General features: G+C 37.0%; 1 protein-coding gene across 1 annotated transcript in view; it reads right to left on the bottom strand.

Annotated features, from left to right (window-relative positions):
* DPYD (dihydropyrimidine dehydrogenase) overlaps window positions 1-23,639 on the bottom strand; it is a 345,166-nt gene that overhangs the window by 77,310 nt on the left and 244,217 nt on the right. The window contains exons 17-18 of the mRNA XM_058842999.1: window positions 11,333-11,453; window positions 10,359-10,478 (exon numbers count right to left, since the gene is read on the bottom strand). Coding sequence (XP_058698982.1) covers window positions 10,359-10,478; window positions 11,333-11,453 — 241 coding nt within the window. The remainder of the gene's footprint in view (window positions 1-10,358; window positions 10,479-11,332; window positions 11,454-23,639) is intronic.

Raw genomic sequence — 23,639 nt, 5'->3', positions numbered from 1 at the left:
TTTCTCCTCATTTTGAGCTCCCTGTAACAAAGTTCTTCACAGCATCAACCTCACCTTGGTGCTGAGTCAGGTGTGATACCACACATTCTACAGACAGACCTCATGCCACTAGAAACACCCTCTCTAGGTGCCTGCAATGGATTTCTCATTCTGAAACAGTGGGACACTGCTCAGCAGTTCTCCTTCTGCTCTCACTTAACCCAAATAACAGTGGCTCAATCCCTGACTACACGTGTCTTCTGGGATTTAAACAGAACTTAGGGAAGATGGTTACACAGTGCATGTTAATAGGAAAGACAATTCCAATTACCCGGCAATGCAGAAACTGCAAATTGATCATAAATTGGAAAACTGAATTCCTACAGCAGGTTCCCTAAAATATTTTGTAGGATATATTTGTATATCCTGTGTGTGAGCAGGACATTTATACAGCTCATTGTATATAATGAGGTGTTTGCATGAAAAGGCACATTAAAATGCAGATTCCCTAGCTGACTACTATATACTAGATGCATGCCTTTGAAAGGTTAAAAAAAAAGTTCTGATTGTTGTGAAATACATTTATAAATGCTTCTGGCAATCATTCACTGGGGATGAAGTGATACCCAGTGAAATACAAACCCAGGATCTATCCAGTTAAACAAATCTGCTCTGTTTTGTCTTCTGTATTTTATGTGTGAAGTTGGCATTAGGATTTATTCCTTATTCAAGAAGGATACTAAAAAATACAGAACATTAACAGGATTTAGGTGAATAAAGATGTATTCCCTGGTGAGTTCATGATAAATCACAGCCAACCAGTGGTAGAACTTTTCAATGCTACATCGAAGCAGGAGAGCAGCACTAATGAGGTAGGTGCATCCTTATGGTGCCAACTGGTGTAAACCATTGCCTTGGGTCTAAACTTTTTCCAAGGATAATTTCTGGTTTTTGGTTTTTTTTTTTTAAACCCCAGTATCTGATTGTCAAAATATCCTGCAACAGGATTATTCACAGCAAGCACCCCTCCATGTAACTGTGAAACCTTCTCCTCAAGACACTTTGTGACCCATTTCTAAAGCACATCAATCAAGCACTTTGCAGGCAGTGGAAATGGTGAGAGCCTCAACATCCTCACAGAGATGCATAAGCTGTTGAGGCTACCAAGGCTACTGATCCAGAGGGAGGAGCTCACACTCAGTAGAGAAGTTGCAGTGTTTTGTCAGCCGTGGTAGGATCCCCACAGTGATGGGAGAAGACAGGAGCCACTAGGCAGCCTATTCTGCAAGCACAGCTGTCCCACAGAGAGAAGGAAGAACAGGAAGAAGCCCCAGACTAGTGAATGTTAAATAAGAGAAGTAATTTTTCTAATTATTTGTTATTAATTTATCTAATTATTTGTTAGCTCCTATTTTGATCTGTAAATGTGATACAATTTTTTTCATAAATGCAAAATGTGTTTATTCTTCACATGAGAATATGCCCTCCACAGAATAAAGATGGGCTCTACAGACAATATATGCCACTTAGTGACTAGAGCAAATCAATATGCAAAGTAATACTGAAAAAAATGAACATGCTTGAGACACACCAGGTCAAACTCAGGGTTTTTAACCTCTGCTGATATAATTGTTACTCAGAATTTTTTACAAATTTTACCAGATTCTTGGTTTGGTTTGGGTTTTTTTTTTTTGAGTGGGGGGAGATTATAATTAGAGCTTGTGCTCTGAATGACAGGCACAGTTTATAATTTCCACAGAAGGCACTTGTCTCATTGATCACTTTTAAGTACCACCTGTACCACAAACCCTGCTGTTGGTGCGGGTACGGAATAACAAGTCAGCAGGAAAGATAATTATGGGCCCTGCACGATCAGCAACAGGGAGCATTTTCGACATGAAATCACATCAGCTGGAACCCCATTTCCTCTGTTGGGTCTTTCCTCTGCCTCCTACACTGAAGCTCCTTAAACTTTCATAACAAGTACACAGGTTTTAACCCATCATATAGATACACTGCAACAAAGCTTTGCAGACCTCCAAGCCTACTTGAACACTACACCTGGAGGCATCTTTGGCTCCAGTCCATGACCACACGCCTACCCACTTCTTCTGGAATGACAGAATGTACGTGTGCATCACCTGCACACTGAGAGAGGAAAGCTTGGACCAACTCTAACTTAGTGATGGCCAGAGAAAGGTCAGCAGCCAGAGTGACCCTTCCAACCAGTCACCGGGACAGTACAGGGCACACAGTTCTCTCAGGTTAGACACACTTTTGTAGTCAGTAGTAACTTTTCAGTTGTAGGAAAGGATGGAGAGCTATACTGCATGCCATCACGGTCTCTAGACCTCATTCAGCATCATTTTGAAGTCAAAAGAAATATTGACTTCATTGTGACTATCCATGGAGAGAGGCAAGACTCAGACCTGCTGAGACTTAATGGCACACAAGCCTAGAAGTAGACTTCATCACAGTTTTTCTTGGTTTTTATTATTTTAAATAATGTCCATTTAAAATTTTTGATAATATTTTCATTCCTGTGTTAGAATAAACTGGAAAGTCTTAAATGCTAAGTACTTTTCAAATAAATAATTAATAAGATAATGAAAATAGTTAAATGAACTCTGAAATTAATTATAACAATCTTCTTATAATAGAAATATTTCGGTTTTAAACACAATAATCTCCAAAAAGACAATACACAGAAATACTCTGAGAGATTTTTTTTTTTGTGTGTGTGTCTCTGCTTGAAATTAGAAGAGGTGACCATATGAGAAAGACACCTTTCCCCCAGACCTGACAGACATGGAAAGACAATCAACTCATGCTGACAAAGTCACCACCACTGGGTTCCATCTTGCTGACATTACCAGAACAAAAAGTTTTCTGTTCCTGACTGATGTTACACCCCTCTTATCAGGTCATAATTCACCTGTGCCCATTATTGTAATCAGGTTTAAATACAAGCCCCTGCTCTGCCAACATGCTTTGAAACACTCTGATATCTCTTTTACCTTCTCTATTCATTTCCATTCTTTGTTAATCAGACTGTGTCCTCAAGATGCTAACTATGAGAGCACTCATTACTTAATCATGTTAATCTACACCATTATATAAACAGATTTCTCATTTTATGCACCCAGAATAAACCTTCATGTTCTTTCCCCCATGCTCTTTTCCTGCAATATATACCAGAGATTTTCTCCTATTTTTCTCATATTATGTCTGAGAAGAATTTATGATTTTATATGAATTGCTTTCTGACATGTGCCTTTGGTTGCCATGAGTAAAACTTGATAGCTTAACAGTTATCTGTTTATTGAAAACTCCAATCAACTGTGAAATAAATTATTTCAACTGTACATATTCTATATCAGCTCTGATATAAACAGTAAATCCAGAGTGCTCAACAGCAGTGGTTTAGAGATTAACCTAATTACAGGCTATTAAACCAGGAGAATGTAGCCAATTGCAATTCTAGCAGCCTGCACAGAACAGCAACAGTTAATGATGATTTGATGGTTTTCTAGGACTTTAGAACTAATACTTGGCTTTTAGTCTGAGAGCAGTGCTGGACATTCCTGTCTGATGCTTGGGGGATTCAGCCAACTAACAGATACATTTGGTGAAGAATCTCATTCTAGTCATGCCCTCCCTTCCTAATTTCCCTTTTCACTGTTTTGTCGTCTTTGCCTGTTCCTCAGGGAACCGAGTGATTGATAGCCTAATCCAATGACTGTATTACAGCTGCCTCAACTTGGACTCTTTTCCTTATCATTAGCAGTTAGCCTATGGTTAAATTCACAGCTCACTGCTTGGTACAGCCCCTGAGATTTAAGGGTCTGGCCTTTAGAAAATATTTAACATAAAATTGAAATCTTGACATACTGAGAATTCAGTTCTCTGCAAGGCTTCTTTAATTAATCCAATGTACTGTACCATTGTTCTATATGAGGCTCTGACATGGTGAACTGTTACTGAAGCTCACAGAGATGTGTAATTCTAAATTAAACACTCACTTACCTACACTGCATTTGTTTCCCAAGTACATGTGCATGAATGTGAAAATTTAAATCCAATCTCTAACAATAACAAACCACAAACCAATTACACTTAAGTAAAGACTCTTCATTCATTTCAAGCTCAGAATGAGCTTTTTTCAAAGCAAGAGGAGGAGAAAACACAGCTCTGTTCAAATGCTCTATGTAAAGACTCCTCCTTCATTCTTTTTCCAAGACTCATTTAATCTTTTGGTGAATGAAATCAATTATGATCATTTTTAATCAGCTACAAATGGCACCTGTGCTAAAAGTGTAAAGTGTTTCCTTTGTGGAAGTGAAATTGGCTAGAAAATATTAAAAGTGGAAAAAAAATATGCTTAGTTCTCTGACCTTATCTAGAGAATAATACTTATTTTTAAATAGCTATAGGAAGGATGTAGACCTTGATCTATGCTGTAAACCTTTGCCCTACTTCCAGTCAGTCGATGAGCTTCAAGCCTCTATGAAAATGGCAGCTGAGTCCCAGATGAAAAATTATGCATCTCATAAACTGCTATTCTGCTGAAATGTCAAGCTATGGCAGGGCTGTACCTCAAACTCAGCACTTGGCATTTTCCTTCTGTCTGCTTTGTTGCCATGAAGCAAACATGAACAGTGAGGATTTGTGTAGGGCAGGTAGCAGGCGAGCTCCCTGTCAAAAATCTATTATTAGGGCTCTGATCTCTCCTGCACAGACCAGTGACGGCAGTACACTAAGAGAAATCAGACTGCTGCAAGGACACGACAGAAAACAGAGGACTCTTTGTGAATCCTGACATAATATATGCAAATAAGGGCTTTTAATGGCTGAGCTACATTGAACAGGAATAATAAAACAAAATTAAAATTGTACTACGGCATATATTTGGTTTTCACCCCTTTCCACACTGTTTTATAAATATATGTTAATGTAAATAGTCTTTAACTCTTGGTAAATATTTATACTAAACAGGAGTGCCTATGCATACATACATTTTGTTTTGTTTCCAGTGATGGGCAGCTTTTTTATTCATTTCTATTGACCAAAATCCACATTGCACTGTTACTGACAGAACTGTGATGAGTAAAGTGAATGCTCTTGGTTGTTTTTTCCTTTTAATGATGTGTCACCGAATTAAAATTTAAAGGCAGCCCTTATTATTATAACTTCAACTTTTTCTCTTTCAATATAATTCATACATTTCAGATTAGAATATATGCCTCTATTAATAACGTCAATATACATTTTAATTAAATAACTCCTGAAAAGCATTCCCTTACATGTCACAATTGCTCCTGGACAGTGTTTTCCTGTAAAAACAGACAGCTCCACTAACTTCAAAAAGTAACTAAAATTCTCTGCTGGTTTCCAATAATTACACATTCCTGTGTTTAATGACTGAACCCACCACCTAGATACCCTCCTTCTGATATCCCTTGTGGGCAGCTATGAAGTTATAACACACAGCTTCCTGAATCTCTCTTTTTCTGGAAAACAAGCACATGTACTTGCACATGCTGTACAATAAATTTGTGCAAATAATGCCATAGTAATACTGCATATAATAAATGGACAAAGCAATAACAGCACACAGACAATCAGGTTTTGAGCTGCTACTGTAAAATACTGCAACATTTCTGAAATAAAGCATTAAAAGAATACATAGTGAGTGCACCATAGAGAGATTTCCTTTTAACCTAAGTTTTTGCTAAGTCCAGTGTATGGTTTTATAAATTTATCCCCTAAGGATTTGGTTTCCAGACAAAAACAAAGAAACAAACAGATAACAAAGAACAAAAAACCATGGAAATTCAAACAGAAGCTCTGCTCTATTTTGCCAGCAATAGATATCCCATTGTGCTGCAATGTGATGTGTTTCATAAAACACATCTGGAATATGGAAGCACAGTATGAAAGCTCATTGAAAAAAGCTTTTTTTTTTAAAAAAAAAAATTTAAAGTACATTTCAAGGAAAGAAATCTTAGGCAAGCGTGCAGCTGCTGACAGTATATTAACATTTCTCTGAGAAACCTGGCAACTTATTCTGGTATCCATAAAATACCAGAATAAGCATTTTCAAAATAATTTATATTTATACAAACTAAAACATCTCTTTCAGAGCCAAAGGTCATTATTTCTTGTGAGGATAAAAAAACCCCACCATTAATGTCTTTTTAATAAACAAATACATTGCAAATTCTCTGCCCGTGTATAGGAAGAATTCACGATCAAATCTAATATATTCTATATTCTCTAACCTGAAATACTGCTAGATCCATTCTAAAAGCTTCGTAATGGAAAGCAAACTGTCTCTAATGCTGCAAACACAAATAACAGTTATACAGCTTGAAAAAATGTATCTTAATTTTAATATTTTTTCTTTATCAAAAGGACTTATTTCCTTAACAATATTTTACATGGACTTCATTAGGACAACTACGCTTTTTGAGTAATGGGCAGTTCCTGTAAATTTCTTTTAAAAAATGGATGAAGCCTGGGGGATCCTCTAAGCACAATATCCTCAGAAAACAGGGCCACAAAAATCTGGGGGGCTACCATAGTCTTTGGACTCATCTGATGCACCACAGTGCAAATTGGAAATTAATTTTCTTTAGAAAACAACAATATATAAAAATTAAAGTGAATTTTTTTCTGAAAATATTTTAATTTTTGACACCAGCATAGAGGTAAAAGAAGAAAAAAACCTGAGAGATTTTATAATGCTCAATATTTGTAGGGCAAAATTGGAATCCAGGAGGCCCAGCTATGACCTGGGCTCACACTTGGGATTTAAACCTGGCTCTCCCAAGTCAGGCTCATGTGCAGGTCAGCAGGCTGTGCTAGTATGAGTGTGTATCCCATGAGAGCTGTTTCACTTTGTATTAATAATTCAATATTTGCAGGGAAGTGGAGAAGAGAGACTCTAATCCTACAGTCTAGTAGTCAAACATCCACCTGGGATACTGGGATCCCTTCCTGTCAAAACCACCCAAGAAACAGGAGGGTAGGAAGGAGGAAACAGGGATGCCTCTTGCAGCTGGTCTAATTAGAACAAGACAGGAAGGTCACTGCCCGAGCACTGGCTGGCAAGAAAACTGACTGTGACAACTCAAAACTAAATGAGGGTTTCAGAGTAATTTTCTTTAAAAAACGTTTTAAAAAAGAGACAAAATTCTGTTCTCAAAACATCTCAGGATTTGGCAATGATGTTAATAAACTTTTTTTCTTATTATTTTTGTTTATGTTAATAAATCATAGGAAACTACCTTGCATTTAGTAATTTAAGAGGAATTATAAAAATAAATTCCTGCTTCAATGTCTCTCATTTAGAAAAATTAACCTCCTGCATACAGCTGCTTCTTCATGAGGCAGACAAGAAGAGAAGGGATGAAGAGGCCAAGGGGAAGTTTTATGTGGGAAATATTTTTTCAGTACCTAGCCATGTAGGAGGAGGACATTTTTGAACACTGGACGACAGGGAGGTCTGTCGGTCAAAATATCAGGCAGCTGCTAGGCCAGGGTACTAGCACATCTTTGTTATTTGCTCTTGGCTGGAAACTTTCCTCAAACTCAGAGGAGAGAGTTTGCACCCACCTGGAGAATGCAACTTGCACTGCCCTAACAAACTGTTAGTGAATTTACACAGTGAATTTATAAATCCCTGGAGAACACTGGTCCTTTAAGAGACTGACTTCTTGTCCCATGGTCCCCTGCCAGGGCCAGCAGACAGACACAGGGGCTGGATAATGCTGAGGATAATGCTGAGTGTTGAGTCAAGGCGCTTTTCAGAGCTCACCAGGACAGCTAAGGATGCTGAGACCTCCACAGGGCTGGGTCCACTCCCACCTCACCCACGGTCACACAGCACTGTGAGTGTGGCACCCTGAAGGACAGGAACTCCTGCCTCCCTCACTGCACCTCTGGGCCATGTGAGAGCATCACTGCTAGTCCAGAATCTATGCACATGGAAAAATCCAGAAAGCCTGATCCAGCTTGGCTGTGTGCTGTATCTAGGCTTGTGCACGACAGAACAACAATGAACCAGCTGTGCTTTGGGAAAACACGCTGAAAATGAACCAGACTTATTGCTTCTATAATAGTGCTGGCTTTCACTTCAAAAATTAATCCTCTCTTGAAAGGAATTATTTGGAAAAAACAACAAAAACTTACTGACTCTATCAGATAATAAAATAAATTTACGCACATCAAAAGAGAAACCCAATATGTTACACTGTGAAGCAACTTTCATGCCAAGACCACGGAGCACTTCCCACCAAGCCTGTAGGCATATAAGTGGTGTTCCTGCCATTCCACAGACAGGAGAAATAGAGCACGGAAAGGTCAAGTGTCTGGCTGCAGGCCACACGTCTGCGCCGTGGCACAGCCGCAACACAAGCATGGCCACCCTGCCCTTGCTCTGACAAGATGACACGCTCTCCCACTTTTTGTCTCCTTGTAAGCATGCTAGCTCTCCTGATTTAAAATTGCTTTCCTGCTTTTGGAAATTTGTATACTGCTCTACCTGACCGCTGAGCAGAAGGCATTGCAACATGCTGCTGAGCTATTGACTTTATTGGCTCCGTAGCTCGCTTTTGTGAGAGGAGTTGTGGGATTGGGACCCAGCGATGACTCTTTCAAAATATAATAAATCAACAGCACTTCCAGTATTTTAAATATTTTTTTTTAATAAGCAGATTTGCATTATAGGCAATGGTGTATCCTAAAATGTCATTTTCTCTCCCCTATGATACATATAAAAGTTCAGGGAAAAAAATTTATACTTACGCACATATATACACACACACACACACATATATGAATAAAATAAAGAATGAACTTTTCCTAGGGTCCATTTATACACCACAGAAGTGCTGCTACATCCTCACTTACAGTTGGGCATGGAGGTGCCACTGTAATTTACACCACATTCGTATTTCAAATTTGTGACATAGACACACTTCTCATAATGCAGCCATTTTAAAGATTTTATTAGGCAGAATTATGGTAGGAAGGAATATTCACAAATTGCAACTTAAATGAGAAAATGTGAATGGTGTTACTTATATAAAATACTACTGCAATAGTTCTTTTATTAATTTTTAATGCACAGCACCCACTGTGACCTCCTTTATTCTTTTCCTGTCAACATGGCAGGCTAGAGAAATTGAAATGGGCTGTAGCTGTTCTCTTCTTGTTCCCTTCTTCCTCCCACTTTGCATAATATTAAAACATAACATCTTATTGGACTGTCACTGTGAAACCATTATGCGATAGGCATAATGATTTTTTCTGATTGTTATCACTTTCTTACTTTTCAGTGCTCTCTAAAAAATTCCAAATTCTATGTAGTTATCTAAGGCAATAACACAATTTGCCACTGAATACACTCATCTGAATTAAAGTTTGTTTAAAAGTCATCTTTTGCTACATTTTCTATGGTTCTCTAAGGATAACACCAGTCACATAAAATAAAGCGTATTTTTGCCTGTCTGGTCTCTTCTGATTACATTTTTGAGGTGAGGTAGGAGGCGGGTCCAATAGAATAATGTTTGATTCAATCGACAGGATGCTATTACTTCTTTTATGCATATTTACTGCTACCTCTATCACCAAGGAGACTAATCTCCATACCAGTAAAGCCAAGAAGCTCACAGTATTGTCTTTGCAGGGCCAAGTTTGTGTTGTCACAGCAACAGAGTTCACAGGGTCAATAGATTAATACATTAGTGTGCACCGGCACTGAACTGGAGTGTAAAAGTTTTGCAGCTGGTTTGAAAATTAAACTGTGAAGTAGAACTTAAAAATATGGGCTACATAAGATATCCTTATATATCTTGAGAAATAGGCTACAAAAATATGCATATATTTGCCTAATATTGTCTATCATTTTTACCACAGTGGGAAGAGGAGGAAATAACCTCTCTGGAAAAGGTGCACTTAGTGGGAAGGAGGGAGGAAGGCTGGAGATTGGGCTATGAAACATACACTGCATTTGGATTGTTGGTATTTCCCCCTGCGATGCCCTTTCATTAGCCTCTGTCTAACGTGGGGCCTGACAATTGTGACAGGATGAAAAATTTGAGGAAAAGCGAGGGTCACGAGGGAAGAGATTTCCTTCCCTCTCCAGTGACCCTATCACAGTATTCTGATGCAGTGCTTTACCATTAAGGAAAGGGCAACCCAAGAGCCTTCACACTTAATCTGTTCCATCTGTCATGACTTAGAAACATTGACCAGCAGTGAGCTTTAAGGACTCGGTGTGACTGCAGACATGATATTCTAGCCCACTACAAGGACCTCCTGATGTTTCAAAAGCCTCCAAGGAAGTACCGTGCATCAAAAAGGGCAACACCTACCTGACATGCCACCATATGTGGTCCTCAGTCCTCGACCAACTGCTGGCCAAGGTGTGCTGTCTGCTTTCAGTCCCATCAGTCCTGACACAGTGTTGGTGGCTGTAACACCATCTGCACCACCTATGAAAGAAAAGGTCAGTCGCTTTTTGCTAAATCATGTGTATAAGAACAAGAGAGTATAAAACACAAAAGAAAACCTGTGAAACTGAAATAACTAGAAATTCAAATAAACAGCTGGAGTGCAAAAACAACAAACTGCAATGGGATGCACAGAAAGGTCCTTATGACCAATCCTGGGCTAATAAATTTAACACTAGCTTCAAGGCAGGCTGCATCAGCTGAAAGAGCTGTAAGGGCTATAAGACAGCATGTGGAAATGCTGAGAATGACAGGCAGATCTCTGTCGTTCAGCTGTGTGGGACAGAACCTGCTACAGCGGTTGTTCAACACCTGAAGGTACCCCAAAACAGTGTCCATCTCCTCCAAGCTTCTGGGCAGCAAGACAACAGAAGCAATGTGATAAAGAAACAGTTACTGTGGTTCTAAATGATGCATTAATACACCCACTTGCAAACTTATTTGCTGCCATGTTGTACCTTAAGTTCTAAGGAAAAAAATATATATACCTTCAAGTAGTGAATTTCTGTTTTCTCAGAACACACACATCATTTTCACTACCAAATATAGGAACAGAGAGATTCTCAGTGGTATGGTAAACATATAAATATGACAGAAGTAAAAGCATGCAGGAAAACACTATACAATTTATTGTTAACAGTCTAACGTAGTTCTCTTCATATATTGCTCTTTTCTAGATGAATGAACAAAATAAGGAAAACTTTGATCACTGTGCTTATTCTAAATACATCAAACAAAATATTTTCATATTAGTTTCTGTTGCTATCTGTTATTCCAGCAGCATTCCTATCTTACCCCATGCAGCAAATTAGTAAAGCAGCACTGGAGTCACTCACCTTCCCGTGCAGCCATTGCAATTTTCACAATATCAGTGACATTTGGGGTCAGCTTGGCAAAGAAGGGAATGTGAACAGCTTGTCTAACCCAGCGACAGATGTTCCGTACCAGCTCTGGATCCTGTTCAAATAGGCCAGATAAATATAGAACATAATTAAAAGTAATATGAACAAAAGGTATATTAAGAAAATAGAAAACTTTGCTCTAAGTGGCTATGCTGCAATTTTGTGAAACTGCACATCAGAACTGAACTTCATCCCATTAGTTAACCTATTTCAGACACACCAAGTAACTGAAAATCCACTGCAGAAAGGTTAGTTTGTGAAAAAAAAAGAAATTATTTTTTTTTTTCCCAGAAGACAAAGATATCACAAAATGTTCCCTTCCTAGAGAGAGGAAAACACCATTTTGTCTGACAGAGATTATTTTACCCATTTATTTTAAAAATTACTTTCCAGTTTTAATGACTCACTCTGTGTAAGGTACATTAAAAACAAGCAGTATCCTATAAAATAATGTGAACCTGAAGCATTGTCTGATCATGCCTTGATCAGAACAAGGATGAATCGAGGTTGCAGGGCTATCAGAATGCAATTCAGCATTTCTGAACTCTGAGAATAAGTTGGGATGGCCATAGTGTAAATGAAAGATCAAAATCTTCTCTGTTAAAGCCAGAAATCGAAATCTTCAAGTGTTGGCTTTTCCTGATTTCCAGTCATTTACTTGTCTTATGGAATACATCTCACGTAGACAGGGATCAACTGCCCTTTCCACTGAGGACAGCTCAGTGGAACTAACACCTGCATCCGGCATATACAAGGGTTCTTCTTCAATGTAACTCGTTTCATTTTTCTGTGGGAAATTGATAATGCTCTTCAACAAATACCTTAAAATTTGGAATACTGATGCATTGTAGAACACAGTGAATGTTCTGGTTAAAAACTGAATGGTGCCATTACAAGATTTAGCACAAGTATTACCTGTGAGTAGGCTAATCGGTACTACAGCAATCATTTACATTTACTAAGTCTTTATCACTCAGAGAATTAAATCTGTCATATATGAATAATCTCCCATTTGGATATTGTAAACACTCAGAAAGCTGCATTGCTGTGTAGTAACTGAGAATGGGATGAGACTAAATGAAATTTAATTTAAAACAATCCAGTAGACACCAAGGTTGCCAGTCTAGTGAACACACAGGAAATATCCCCTTGTTATTTTTCCTTTTTACACCAATGGTTAAATACAAACAAAAACCCCACAGGCTATGTTACTAGAAAGTACACAGTGCTTGACATGAATAGTAAAATCCTAAGAGTTAGCTCTGGCATCTCAATAGAAACGGTGATCTCCCCTCCATGCAGCTGCCCTGAAATATGTATGAAATGCTGCACTGGCAGTATGAAAGTAGTTGCAGCTTTGACTTTCATTTCTGTTTTGAATTTCCTTGAGGCCCAATGCAGAAATGAGAGACCCTCTAGAAGACATGAATTGTATATCTTTATGTTAATTCTTCTCCTTAGAAATCCTTGTGATAATGTTCAGGATGTTGGCACCACATAACTCATTATGCTGACTTCGTTGTGTTTGTAATGCTGCCACACACACTAATGCCTTAAAAAATACAATTATTTTAAACCACATTGAATAACATTTTGGGAGATGTCTTTCATAAAACCCAATTTTCATTCTACCTAAGAAAATTTAACTAGTTTGTCTTTTGTAATAAACAATAATTGTTTGGGCTTTTTTCCCTGAAATTAAGTAAAGATCTTTATTTTCAATCAGTTCTACTCCTCACATACCAAGATTAATGTAATTAATGCAATGGAATGGTCTTCTGTTTCTCACGCTAGTAAATGTTTTAAATATCTGATTGCATGACACATGATTAGAAAAAGCCCTTTGGAAAGGCTCACTTGTATCAGCCTGGGAGAATTGCCCATTTTTGGTCCTCATAAAATCACTGGTAAATTAATAGGAAAATAATTTGAAAATTTAAATGAAGGAGGTAAGATCTTTCATCCTATTCCAGTTAAAATTCCAAGGGGAAAAAAGGAATGTTTAGTGAGTAAATACTGAAAAAAACGAAGTAAAAGTTAAAACAGTGCTTTCTTGCATAGTGAGACAACGGAAATTGGAAAGGTGATGAATTTTATACAAAAAAAAATTAGAATTACCATGAAATTTGACAATTTTGAACTGAAACAGGCATTTCTGAAGGCTACTTTTCCCCCATGATGTTTTATCCAATTAAGTTGCACATTAAATAAATCTCGTATGAAGATAATGCTGGCTAACTTTAAAAAACGTCAGTTTAGCCTTGTGCCACGCCCAACAGCCGCGCACACGTGATGTATCTTGCTGCTTCCCTTTACAGTTCACTGCGAGTACTACAACGGAGTTGTGCTGGAACATCCAGATGATCCATTTTCCACCCTCCTCCTCCCCTCCTTGTTCTGCCTCCAGACCCTCCTGCTCAGGCTCCTCCTGAAGTCACTGCCTGAGAATACCAGAGCTTTTGTGCTCTACAGACAACTAATGTATTCACAAATATCCTCACCTGGCTTGGTTTTAATTCATGTTTTCTTCTTTAGATCATTAAGAGAAGTTATTTGTTAATTTATAAATTTCGTAATTCCCTACTATATTTGCACTAAGGACTTGGAAAAATGCATTCTAAGCAATCAGATGGCTGAAACCAGAAGATATTGATGTCACTGGATAGAAAATTTTCATAGGAAATGAATAAACTACATTTGTATAATCCGTGGGAAGTTCACTGGATGGTGCACAACCTCTCCATAGAAGCTTGCTTGCCTTTAGAATATGACAAATTTGCAGAGGACACACAAGAACACAATTTGAAAAACACTAAAGTGATTAGAAATATAGAATTCACTTCTAAATGCAATCATTGACTAAAGAAATGCAGCTCAATACTTAAGATTTCTGAGAATATTGATTTGTCCCATTCAGCAAGGTTTTAAACTCAGGCACAAATTCAGCAGAGTGAGTAGCATGATACCAAAAACTAGTTTTGAAGAGGTTATGTACAGGCTTAATTTTCCCTAATTCATTTGACTGATTGAGGACCTCCCACCTACTTGGATTTCTAAAGACTGACCCCAATTCACAAATTGCTTTTTCCAATTCTTTCCTGGATTTATAAAACACTCAAGGAGGAGCATATAACTTGTGAAAGACTGAATCTTGAGACTTGTAAATCACATTATAAAACATATTGTCAGTGCTAATACAACATAAATATCTTTTTTTACCCCAATATAAGTTTATGAAAATGCCTGCAGCTTTTATCATTGATAAAGTGGTTGACGAAGCCTGCATAGTCAAGAAATATTTTCTAAAATGCCTGATATGTAAAATGTTACTAGCTGTAAAAAACAGCTGGGCATTTGTATTCAAAAAAATAGCACTATGAACTAAATCAAATATTATTCTGCCTGATTTAGTAGAGGATTGTACTGCTTTTGGTTCAGAGTCTACGATGTTGCTAAAAATTACCCTCTTTCATTACACGTAACTGGGTTTGTTGGTTCTCTCATTAATAATGATACAGTGTGATTGTAACAGAATGTGTAGTATAATTTTGCACTGCGTGTCAATCCAGAATGAACAAATGCTCCAATGGACTGTAACATCCAGTGTCAGCACACTTAGTTTATCTGCTGTATTTTAATTTTTTTTTTTTTAACAAATCCCATCTAAATAAAAGCTTGCTAAAATTATCATCGGCTAAAACATAATATTGATTCATGCACTGCACCTACAAGAATCTGTTGGTAATTTAATACCATAAAAAGTCTCTTTTGGTATAAGCTGTACATCAGTGTGTCTTCTGTCTTCCTGTTAATCAAATAATGCTTGTTTATTCCAAAGGCACAGGAGATTTGAATGTTACAGGGGTTGTCTTTTTTCTTCCCTAAGCAACAGTACAGAATCATTTTTCCTGAATATTCATTATAGCCTTGGGCTAGATGAAGCTTTTAATCCTAACTACTCATTGCCAATGGGTAGATATACTAGAGGAAAAACAACTATTCACCTTTTTTTTCTAAATGATCACATGATAAGCTTAACTACAACCATAACTATGAGTATAAGTCCTCAGAAATTAAAGCAGCAAGTTGTCTACTGATTGCATTTGGCATTAGTAATGAGATGAATCCCCTGTCCTATCACCCCCAAGGCAGACACATCCTGCATGTTTCAAAAGCAGCGTGAAAATTCTGTGCACAGAGTAGGTCACCTCTCCTTGTGTTCCATGGAAAGAAACAAAACCATGATGAGATTACCATGGAAATGTCTGGCTGCAGATTTTTGGAAATTTTTATTGTGACCTATTTTCAGTGTTTTTTCAGGGCCCTCATTTTTACACTATCTATCCTGTTACTGCACAATCTTTATACTGTATTCAGAACATCTCTCTGATAGAGAAATAGGTGTTCAATAAATAGAGAGAGGAGAGTCAGACAGCCTGAGGTGCACCTCCTACAACTCACCTTGCTTTGCTGCTCAATTTGCAAAAGTCATTTGCGTAAGGATTTGAAAAGGTTTGTCCGGCAGAAAACTGCACTTGATTCTCTGCAGGTCCTTAAACCATGAGATACTTTACATATTAACAACAGAAATATTTTTAACACTTGGATTTAAATAGATTTTCAGAGCATTTGAATTATGCAAAAGGTAGAATTACAACTACTTTAGGGTAACAAACGTGTTTGTTAACTATGCAAACACTCCTCAGGAAGCATGTGTGTGAGTATACGTACATATACGTGTGTGCATGCATATATAGAGAATATAAAAACAACAAACTGTTCAGAATTTCCCCCAAGAACTTCATAAGAAAGGTTAACACTCAGTAGAGCACATTAGTTGATCTTGTCTAATCGGTACTACAGAAAACGGACCATATTTTGCAATCTTCAGGCTGTCCTTAAATAATGGTGGTAGTTCTGTCTCACTAAGAACAGGACAAGGATTTGTAGTTGTGGAATGAATGAATGAAAATGCAACTTTTCTCAGACAAAATCCTGACTTTTCATATGTATGAAGGCTTCAGTACACAGACATATTGGATTTATCAACACACATCACACTGATGATTTGTGCTGGTCCATTTTCCTGACTGTGATGATAAGTTCTAGATGGCACAAAGAGTGCTGCAAGATGCAGTAAGACCTTGCATGTAAAGTCCTCAAACCTCATCTATCATTGACTACAATGACCTAAACAACAAAGTTTCAAAAATTAAAATACTTTATTGCATTTAATGCAAGAGTAAATCTAATCTTCCTCATACATGTAAAAACTTTGGTGGCCACACGATTATTCTGATGTATGTATGTTGCCTATGAGTTTTATGGCTAAATAATGCATTATGTCAGCATGTTTGCAATTTTAAATGCTGATACTGAGTTACAGAGGACATATTTTGTCTTTTTTATTAATTTAGCACACATGAAGCTGACATGAAATTTCTTATACACAGCTAGGCAAGTGTAGGCAAGTGGCACCAACAGTTCCTCATCAGTACATCATTCTCATTGCAGATTTTTTTTCTGTATTGGCTCTTCAGAAAGAAATCTTGTATTCCTGTTGTGTCTATTAGCATTGGAGAATTTTTTTATATGAAAAATGTTCTACAGTTAACTTCTCATTCTGAGCAGCAGATAGATTTTTCAAAATAGTACCCATAGCTATGGGAAAAGGAAGGATCTCTTTACAAGACTACAAGAATTACAAAAATGATGTAGAATAGGAAAAGCTTTTTAGGTGAGAATTTGCAAGACTCAGCTGTTAAATTTAATACATTTACTACTCTAGCTTTACTGTTTTATTCAAGAATAGTCTACTAGGGAAGAGTTAAAACTATCCTCAGTCAAATTGCTGTCTGATGGCCTGAGAAGACTCACACACTCTCATCTGAAAAACAAGAAAGGAAAAGAGGATCTTTCCCCATCCACTGGTAACCCCCATGCAGCAGGTCAACTTTCTAAACCACCCTACTGTCCCTCTGAACAGCAGCACTACCTGCCACAGCCTGCAGTGTGGAAAGGCAGGGGCAGGATGCATTTGGAGCAGCTTTAGAAAGTGAGTAATGATCACTTCTACAGATCCCTCCCATACTCAATCCACTCTGCTGGCTCAATGTGTACCCATGGATCTGCATCTTTTACAGAGATCCCATAAACTGAATGAGGACGTACTAGACTGACAAGCTGTTAGTTTAGATATATCTATCCCACAGACATATCTATCATTTTGATATAACTATAATTTTCTTTTCCAGATTAAATATGGATCCAGAAAACCATTAGAAAAATCATAACTTTAAAAACAACAACAAAACCCAAACCAAAACAACCAAAAAACCCCAACACTTTGTGTGAAGAACTACTCCTTTGCTGTTCCTTAAAATATGAAGAAAAAATAAAATTATGGGAATTCCAGCTTAAAGCGTTGCAAATCAGTATCTGTAGCCTTCACCACATATATATATATATATATGTATGTGTGTGTCTATTCTACTATTTACAGAGATATCTCTTCTCCCTCCTCCTATGAGAGGCCCAACATTGTCTTCATAAAACTGTCTCTAAACTTACACAAAATTTCCACAGTACCTAAATACAGAATTACAGTCAATCACTATAGCAAGAGTCACCATTGCAGAATCTCATGGTTAATTTTACTGCCTTCTTACATTCTAAAAAGGAGCAGTTTAGGTTGTGCATTTGTCCCATTTTAATCTTAATTAAAGCTAAGAATTTATTTAAAGCCTGTCAAAATAAGGGAAGGGTTTCCCAGGGCAGAAGATGAATAACTCTCCGCTTCTCATCTGGAGTAAAAAATTCTTCCTCATTTCTCAGGAAATTTGACAGCTTTTGGTCAACATCTATTGACCGCAGCTGTCAAAAAGAAAGAAATGAAGCAGTTTAACCTAAGGCAGAAATAACAGTTTTCATGGTTGTATGTGAAGCTATCTATATATATTAGAAAAAATTAAAAAAAACTGGCCTAAATTACATCAGAGGCTTTGGGTTAGCCTGGTCAGCTTCACAAAAATGTAGCTGCTGGTTGAGAGTTTATATCCCTCCAGCAAGAATCCATGATGTGATATGATGTGAAACCACACAATAAACTTTTAGAGATAATGATAGAATTCAGGACTCTTTTCCAGTCAATTCTGTGTTGCTTTTTGGCATGAGATCCAAAGTGTACTAGTTTTGCCAAATAAAGAAACCAAATCCCCCAAAATTCAAAATCTCATTAAATATCTTCTATAAAATGGTGCAGGAAAATCCCATTCGGGATAAAAATTCAAAACATCCAAATGTGAAAAATTTCATATTTTGTTCTAGGAGAATAAAATGTTTCATCCCACTTAAGCCTTCAGCTTTTATTAATTAACTTGCACTTTGAAACAAGAGGTCTTTTCAATGTGAAGGGAGATTGTCAAGGTGGGGTTTTTGGAAGCATTTCTAAAAGATCAGAGATTCAGATGAGAAAAATTAAGCAAATTCCACATAGTTACCATTTAACTAAACTACCATAGCAACAATGTGCACTGTTACTATTGTTCACTGATTTAATTCAAGGACATACTTATTTTCTACTATCTTACACAATTTAAAATCCTCCTTCCTTTAAAAAAGTCTTTTGAAAAAAGTCTACTGAGTAAATGAAGACATTTACATTGTTTTTACATAGAAAAATGTTCTCTTTATAATTTGAACAAAAACTGTAATATTTTTAAACTGAAAAGATATTATATGACTTACATAACTAAGCATGTACTACTAGTGAAACAAGCACATTTTTGCTTACAAAATACTGCATATTAAGATGTAGAAGTATAGCTTGGAAAATTCCCATTCATTTTTGCAGACCACATTTGTTCTTTTGGTTATAGACTTATCAATTAGGCAAAAACATTACCACTTGAAGTCCATGAAAAGACCATATTTTTATCTTTAAATGTAATTTTAAAAAACACCTTGCAGAGAGTAATGAGTCCCAATTCACAGAGGTTTGTAAAAGTCTAAGTGAGAACTGAGAGACCTGATGAACTTTCTTTTTCCTGTGGTAAGTTATAAGAACTAAGAAACTCCTGTCACCTAGCTCCATTCCTAGATGCTTGGACTTTATTAATTTAAAGTAAAGCTGCAAGCAAGGTGTCAAAATTTGATCAGCTGCTTCTTCAGATCTGTCACTGCAAGTTCCACTCGGGGGAGCCTAATTGAGATTCTCCTTTTCTTCCAGTGATACCAATGTGTCACTGGGCTAAATCAAGTCACTCTGGATTAGGTCCAGGTTTTGGTCATGGCTGAACTGAGAAGTCATAACTCTGAGACCCTGTCTATTCTGAGAGAGATAACAGTGGGCATTGAGAAAAGCCAGCAAGAGACTGGGGTTCCTACTTCTCAAAGGAGACACAGACTCTCTCAGACTACTTTGAAAAACTGAAAGAACAAATTGGTGTACATAAAGAAATGAACTTTAAATTTAAAAGCATATAACAAAATTAACCTTAAAACACACATAAAGGGTTTCTAAAGAATCAGAATTTCAATAATTTTTTTAGTTTTAGAAGTTCCTTTTCTCCCTTTTTCTTTCTTACTGTCCTTCAGTATCATAACAACTGTTTCTCCCTACGCCAGCTCTTTAATTAGAACCTTTGAAAGATGTTAAAAGCACAAGGCAAATAACCTTTGATTACCTCACTTTATTAAAAAAAATTGGAAAAGTTACTTGTTACAGTATTTCTTTATTGTAGTATTCTACTGGAGTGGCACAAACGAATGACGCTTAATGTATGTCAAAAACCAGACAAAAATAAGCCAAACAAAAAGAACCCACTCCAATGGGTTTTCACATATCTAATCTAAAAGCTGACAATTTTAACATAGGTCAGCATCCAAACTCAAGAATACATTTATCAAAGTGCTGTGTGGGAGATCCTCTTTGGACATTTTATTAGCAGCGTGGCACTCCTACATCCCTTCCGTGATAATGCTGCACCTCATGACTAAAAACCCGTGTGCGGACAAGGTCAAAAATGAGCTGGAGATTTTTGATTGACCAGTACAGAAAAGTGAAAAACATATATTTGTGTTGGGAGTAAGAACAACTATTAGAGGGATGTCAAGATCAAGCACAGCTAAGACCTGAAAGGTTGGTTGCTGCCTTTAGTCAGCTTTGTAATTACTCCCTTTTCAGATAACAGAAAAGATTTTTGTTTTCTCCCCAGCACAAAGAGGGAAACAACTGAATTTATTTCAAAACCTGATTCGTCTCTCTGTGTAGGTGGTTGAGCCATAATGTTTTTCCTTATTCTAAATGTTTGGGTTTTGTTTAACTTATTTTTAATTTAAAAACCTTATTCTAAGCAACCAGAAGAAACATCTCTGTTAGAAAACTTTCTACTTTAAAAATTAACTGTAGGACATTTTATATTTGTTTATAGTTGCCTTAAATGATATGGAAAACTGTCCTTTTGTTTCATTGCGATGTCTGTTTTGTTTCATTGTGAGGTCTTAAAATTTTAGCAATGAGTATTTACAGCTATTGCTTTTAATGCAATATTAAAGACATTTAAGTCAGATGATTTTCTTTGGTTTTCAGAATTAAAATCACTAATAGTTGGCCTGAAAGGTGATGCACAGACTGGCAGTCCAAATTACCAAATTATTTGTTCCAATATCAACTGGACTTAAATATTCGAAGCAGCAAATGTGAAGCTGCACAATTACCTTTAGTAAACTTCTCAGACACAGTGACTGGAAAGATTTATTTAACAATGTTGGTGTACGTAAAGTGTTGACTAATAAAAATGCCTTTTTACCCCTGACAGAACAAAATATCTTATATTGCTTGTTTCTATCCAGCCAAACTAATGTTTCTCATAGCACTGTAAAAAGTGGAATGCAGCATGATTAAATAATATTTCAGCTCTTCAGTTCATGCAGAGGTCACCTGCTAGAAGGCATGAGGGCTTGACTGGGTTTACGTCATATGCGAAATATTCTAAAGGGAAGCACAGAACTCGAATATATGAAGGCTGCAGCTACAAATAGCTTTCTCTTGTGGTCAGGTAAGCAAGCTCTGTCCTTTCCTATAATAATAAAGCAGAAAATACTAAATAATTGAGGAAAGCATAAACCTTTGAAACACAAAACTAGGGAACTTAAAACCTATGCTCTGAGAAATTTGCCACTCAGTTTTAAAATGGTCATCAAGTGGGCATGTATTCAGATTTGGCCTACTGTAAAGAGTAAGCTTCACAACAAACTAACTTCCCTTAGAACTGAGGAAAAATTTAAAGAAATAAGAGTCTAATCCTGAAAACACTCGTGTAGGCAGTGAAGAGACTAGTTAATATGTTGCTAATTAACTTTATCAAACACTGGCATAAAACTGAAACCATAAAAAGAAAAAAATATGAATGTGGACCAAGATAAACAATCTTAAAATATTTTATTTTACCTGCACAGTTATTTGTTGGTGATCACTTTGTTTCCAGTAAAACATGTTTACCAAATACCACGGTTACAAAAAACTGCAATGCCTTATCATGTAATCACCTATCCAGTGGTAATCCAAAGGGCCTGGGTATTTGGTCAAGCTTTCTACACTCCCCCCTTCTGAAAACTTCTCAGAGCATTAAAATACAATTTCAAGAACAAGTACAGATTGCTATTTGTTTTTTGGTTTGTTTTGTTTTAAAAAAAGGGTTTCTCCTTTAGGGGAAGTACCCAATATACACTTCATTGCTGTTAGGCTACTGAAATGCCATTAAAACAGCCAAAATCTTGAAGGTGTTATAGTGTCATTAAAACCACCAAACAGTGCCAGGTCACTGATATTGTGACCAAATTAACCTTCTCTGTTGACATATGTCACCCATAACCTGAATTGCAGCAGAAATGCTTCCATCATAGTAAGATTGAAAATAAGTGTAAACCCAAATTGCTTTCATGTCTTCATGATTTTCAAGGAAACAGAATCACTTTTACATTTGCTAAGGAAGTACATTTTGTAGAGAATTCCTTCCTTACATACATATAAGTCATCACACATAAACAGTGTCTGAAGCCTTATTAACAGCCATAGTATGTCATTAAAAACTTTCAGCAAGTTGGTAGTGCTGTTAACATTACTGCCGAATTTATAATCCCTTTTTGTTTTCCATTTTGTCTTTTGAGTAATTCAATTAGAAATCCTTCAAAGCAATAAGCGTGGATTAAATGTTGTTAAACCACATTATGAAATTACAGAATAGAGTTCTGATGATGAATTTATTAAACTTTGCATTTCAATTCATTTTTCCTTGTGTGTATAAAAAGCAGAATTCTTTAGACAAAACACCAATTAACTGTTGTACCTCATTATTAAGTATTGTCTCCTTTTAAAAGATAGACTATTATGAGGACATAAAGGATGCATGCAAGAAATCCCTTTAAATACCAATGTTTAATTACATCTGAATCCTGTAATGGTAACAGAAAAGAAATTAACTCAGGTAGCGGAGGAAGGTGAATGATGTCACCTATCCAGGAGTGACCATAAAGCCAGCAAGCTTTTCCTGCTCAGATTTCCAGTGAAATAGCTCATGAATCAATTTTTACTTTGAAAGTAACTCAGCAAAAGAGTTTAGTGTATGAGGACAGTTGTGAAGAACGAAGGAATAGAAAAAGAAAAGAAAAAGACATCTGACAACAGAGAAAATTGAAAACCAGAGGTTTAATTCAAAGAGGTTAAACAACAAGACCAAATTATCATAAAGGAAGATCTTGGACAACGATCTGTGTGGGACCATGAACATAAGTCCACAAAACACATCTCCTGACCTGTGGAAATGTGCACTTAGGTCTACATTCACAGGAGTTGAAGCAGGCAATCAGCAGCATCCCTTCTCCCTGCACATCCCAGATTCCCTCCCAGCAAAACATCCCAGTGCAGCACATCCCTGCACACAGAGATTAACAGCATCATTGCCTCAACCAAGGAATCCTTGTTTCTCAGGAACTGAATTTCTTGCCTCTGTTGAGCTTTTTCCTGAGCTGAACTATCCAGGCTCCTCTTCATATCCATTTGCTTGGGCAGCAGGCAATCCCCCTCCTCTCCCAAGCCACCCAATTTTATGGAACTTTCAGTGCCTTTGAAACAGTCTGGACTCTGAGAAATATGACTGAAAAAGGTCATTTGGTCAAGACATGCCCCAAAGCAAGAGAGGGCAGTGGCAGACACAAAGACACTGAGCTCAGCTAGGGTTAT

The sequence above is a fragment of the Poecile atricapillus genome, chromosome 7 (assembly GCF_030490865.1).
Source record: "Poecile atricapillus isolate bPoeAtr1 chromosome 7, bPoeAtr1.hap1, whole genome shotgun sequence".
In the NCBI taxonomy this organism is placed as follows: domain Eukaryota; kingdom Metazoa; phylum Chordata; class Aves; order Passeriformes; family Paridae; genus Poecile; species Poecile atricapillus.
Note: the sequence above shows the minus strand (reverse complement) of the source record. Positions and strands in the feature narration are given on the sequence as shown.